This window comes from Limulus polyphemus, unplaced genomic scaffold (assembly GCF_000517525.1).
Source record: "Limulus polyphemus unplaced genomic scaffold, Limulus_polyphemus-2.1.2 Scaffold730, whole genome shotgun sequence".
Taxonomy (NCBI): Eukaryota; Metazoa; Arthropoda; class Merostomata; order Xiphosura; family Limulidae; genus Limulus; species Limulus polyphemus.
This window is the reverse complement of record NW_013666340.1, coordinates 342,812-347,572: the sequence shown is the minus strand read 5'-3', so window position 1 is coordinate 347,572 and position 4,761 is coordinate 342,812. Positions and strand designations below refer to the sequence as shown.

Below are 4,761 nucleotides of genomic sequence, written 5' to 3'. Positions count from 1 at the left end.
CGGACTTACACTTCTAGAAACCGCGTTTCAATACCCGTGGTGGGCAGAGCACAGATAGCCCATTGTGTAGCTTTGTGCTTAACTTCAAAAACTCAACTCAACTATCTATGTTAAGGTGGCAAGTGATGAAAACCCTGCAGCAATGAAACTTTGGGAACCTACTAAAATATCTTAACAAACAGAATAGATTTCTGATGCAACTTGCTTCTTCCCTTCCATCTCAATGGTTTTAAGTTGTAGATGAAGCCAGATAACAGTGTTAAATCAAATTCTCACGGCTGATACAGCACCAGTTAAGTTGCCAAGCTCACTGAACTTTTACAATCAACAATATGGAAAGTGAAGGGTGAAATACTGAGATTGAATCCCTACAGCAGGGATTCCCAAACGTGGAAAACCCACGAAACACCTGAGTTTCTAGATAATTCTTTGGGAGCCATGCTGAATTGGTGGAAGGGGGAGTTACTATTCTAATATATTTTAGTAGCCTATTAGTGCTCTTATATATAATGTTTTAGTTTTGCTTGCTCAAAAACATTTTAGTATCATTGTTTTATAAATAATTTTAAAATAAAGTACATTTATCTTTTACTGTATCTTGTTCTAAGAACCATTCCGATAACTGCTGTAGCCCACCAATGGGTCGTGATGCACAATTTAGGAACTGCTACTCTGCATGACACAGAGTACACATTAACTGCTACTCGGCATGACACAGAGTACACATTAACTGCTACCTGGAGATGAGATGTATAGAAGTGGCTATACTTTTGTACTGCAATTTCTGGGTGAAATGAGAATTAACGACACCAGATCAAACAAATTAATGAAATCAACTTTCCTCTTCAAAGTTAACCATCACAACTATGTCATTTCAATCCATAAGCCTAATCAAGACTAGATATGACAAATGTAGTTTGATTGACATATTATTATTTGCTTTCACTGATACGTTCTAAAACGTTTTAATTCACTGACTGGGAAAATTTCATGATCAACCCCCTAGTGACAATTGTTCTTGACATTGGAAAGGTAGTTAAAATAATTGTATTAGTTTATTTACCAAATATTATAGCTCTTTGATAATTAGCTTACAAGTCATGGGAGTTAAATAGGCCAACTAATTTTGTAACAACTCTGTATATTGCTATTACAACCTTAAGTCACATTTTCAACGCCCTTAATAAGCAAATTGCTAGAGATTCATGAATTTTCTACACGTACTGCAAACACTGAAATAATGGCACGTGTTTATGCGAATTTTGATAATGTTTCTTACTATTTTTGTTTTCAAACCATCATTGTCATCTGTGATGTACATCTTGTTTCTTACCGACGATGCTGCCATCTAGTGTAGCTCTAGATGTTTCTGAATATTTAATCCACGATCCTCCGATTTTGGTGTACATCATTAAATTTCAAACTTTCTAAAAGTTGCAGATACTCTGAATTATTATACCTAGAAGCATTAACTATATTAGAGTATTTAGCAATTGCTTAATATAATTTAAAATCGCCACCAACAGAACGACACCTTAGACTACGATATGTATTTTTTTATTTTTCAAGTATTAATTACCAGTTGGTAGCTTTTTAAAATAAATCCGTAAAAATTTGATATGACAGATATTTTTTACATAAAATTGGACAGGTTTGTTTGTTACTAAACATAAAGCTACCTAATAGGCTATCTGTGTTATGCCCACTACGAGTATCGAAACCCGGTTTCTTAGCATTATCAGCCTTCAGACTGATTAAAAAGCTATACCAAAATGACAAATTAAAGTAATAACTAACAATTAAAATCATTATATCCAGATCTGATGGACCACGGGATAGTGAAAGGTAAGTTCAAAAATTAGAAATAGTGAAATATTAGTACTGTAATGCCCCCAGTGGTTCGGCAGTAAGTTTGAGTACTTATAACGCTAGAAATGGCACAGCTCATTGATGTTCAATAATCTCTGAAATTGCAATATAAACGAAACATTTTAATAAAGCGTAATTTTCGCTTTCAATTAATCACTTATTTTGGATTAAGGTTCAGCTTCAAAGTTGCGTGAGGTCTCCAAAATATATTCTGAATAAATAGATAAATCAACACAAGGTCAAACAATCAAGATGATTCGTTGTTACGAAACTAAATTAAGCAGTTTTTTATAATTACAAGCTTTTTCTCTGAGATAAGTTTGTAAAAATATATATCATATGGTATATAATATATGTCTCTAGAAAATAGCATTATTTATAGAGAAAGACAAACATTTCAAACCTCGCTGTATCTACAAACCAAAAGTGTCCTTTTTAAAGAGTTCTTTTGCAGGTATAGATTTTACTAAGTTTTGGCGGATCCTGCCTTGTAATGTGTGCATGAAAAGACGAAATTTTAATTAATTTGTGTGTGTGTGTATGAGACAATAATACTTAATAGATATCACTATGTGCTTTATTTTTATAGTACTAATTAAACTGCTTTTGCAATGCTCATTCCTATGAAAGAATATGAAAGTAAAATTACGCTGTTCCTTGAAGTTTTAGAACACATATTAAGCCCCTAGCATTATCATACTGTTCATATAAATCAGTGACACTTTCTAAACACACGTGACACCAAATACCAGTCCCACACATTCCAAATGTAGGGGGTATGGGTGAAGGGAAATAATTAAATCACTGCCTCAAGCTAATTGGTTCTTTATGAAATCATTCTTCAAGTCAAACTCTTTTGCATCATTAAAAGCTTTTCTTTCCGATAATTAAAAATGCTTTATAATATAATTAGCAAGAAAATAGCTCGAAATGAAATCGCCAGTTTATCGTGGAAATGCACAACAAACACAAACGTTTAATTTTGCGAGAATCGACGTAATATGTGCAAATCATGCATTTCAAGGTATACTCAAGAGTTGAAACATAGACTGAGAGAAGCCTCCAACGGGTGCTGTTGTAATTCATAAGCCACAGACTTCTTTGTTTTTGTCTCTCTAGCTCAGAGCTCACGCACTTTACTTAATGTAAACAACCTTGACACTTCACGATCTATACAAATACAGAATTACGTTCACATATAGTGATCTACGTTCCATATTTGTGGGCCTAGCTAGAAATTGTTCAACGCTGTTTATTTTCAAAAAGATAAGCGATTATCTTGTAATGGAGAATTATGCAAAACAGGACGCCCATGGCGGGAATTCTAGGGCCCTTCCCGAGAAGTTTAAAATCTGGGAGCTCTCAGGTGGAGAAAGAAATAATCTGTTATCAGGGAAGGAAACACTAATGTTTTGAATCTTTAAATATAGACTATATCAGGTGATTGAACTGTCCATTTCGGATTCTAGAATTTATGTCAATGAAGACCTATTTACCTGCTGCATTGCATTGGCAGTTTAGGTACTTCGGGGCGCTTTTTTTCTTTAAATGCGCATGATTTAATAGCGTAAGTTCGGTTATGATGTTCCATGGTTATTCTAAAGGAAAACCAGGTGGTTAGGGCGCTCGACTCACAATCTGAGGATCGCGGGTTCGAATCCCCGTCACACCAAACATGCTAGCCCTTTCAGCCGTTGGGGCGTTATAAGTGACGGTCAATCCCACTATTCGTTGGTAAAAGAGTAGCCCAAGAGTTGGCGGTGGGTGGTGATGACTAGTTGCCTTCCTTCTAGTCTTACACTGCTAAATTAGAGACGGCTAGCGCAGGTAACCCTCGTGTAGCTTTGGGAGAAATTCAAAAACAAACAAACAAACAATCTAAACGAAACCTAAAATAAATAAAACAACTAAGACTTGAAAACAAGAAAAATCAAGCAGCGATTTGTGAAAGTTGTTTCGCGTAAAATAACAGAAACTATGCGGGCTACATCCGAGGTTTCTACTTTTATCATACCAAGATATTACTAAATTTCCCCAGGAGCTTGTTTTGCTGTAGTGCGGAATATTAGTTCACTAATCTGACCAGGGAAAAACAAATGGTTGTTATTTATTGCAAAGCTACGTAATGGGTTATCTGTGCTTTGTTCACGGCGGGAATCGAATCCCGGGTTTTAACATTGTGAATTCGTAAAATTACCGCTGACCCATCGAGGGGACAAAGAACGAATGGAAATAATCAAAAAAGTTAACTCTTAAATTAAGCCTGAAATAAAATATACGGAATGAGAAAACAAAATGCTATTTGATATGTTTTAGCAAAAGAAAAAAATATATATGGATTTATCACCTATTATAGTAGATAGTAATTTTAACACAGTAATCTTACAGTTATTGAAATAATTATAAGAACTTCTGAGTAAAGGTGTTTAATTATTAATATATCATCCACACCATATATGCTGTATTCAGTGTCGACGAGGCCTTTCGACAATAACAGGACTCTTCAGACCGGCTGAGGTTTGCTGTGTTTTAGAACAAAACCACATTGGGCTATCTACTGTATCCACCGCGGGGAATCGAACCCTGGACTGTAGCATTGTAAGTCCGTAAACATACCTCTGTCCCACCAAGGGAGGGGAGGGGACCACTGGGTTATGTCAGACATAGTAGTGGTTGAGACGTTATTTATATTAGTAAATTACTTGAACAAAAATGGTTTCTTTGTGAACGTTGATAGTGTAATTTTTGTCAATTTATTCTAATACACTACCATTAGAATTAGGGTAAAGATTTTTTAACACCTTATTGTTTACAGTAGAATATAGGTTTGTTTGTTATGAATTTCGCGCAAAGCAACACGAGGGCTATCTGCGCTAGCCGTTCCTAATTTAG

The 4,761-nt window shown here is 35.2% G+C and overlaps 1 protein-coding gene across 1 annotated transcript in view; it reads right to left on the bottom strand.

Annotated features, from left to right (window-relative positions):
• LOC106460218 (N-acetylated-alpha-linked acidic dipeptidase 2-like) overlaps positions 1–1,321 on the bottom strand; it is a 7,314-nt gene extending 5,993 nt beyond the window's left edge. The window contains exon 1 of the mRNA XM_022386878.1: positions 1,280–1,321. Coding sequence (XP_022242586.1) covers positions 1,280–1,321 — 42 coding nt within the window. The remainder of the gene's footprint in view (positions 1–1,279) is intronic.
• Positions 1,322–4,761: the final 3,440 nt, after the last annotated feature.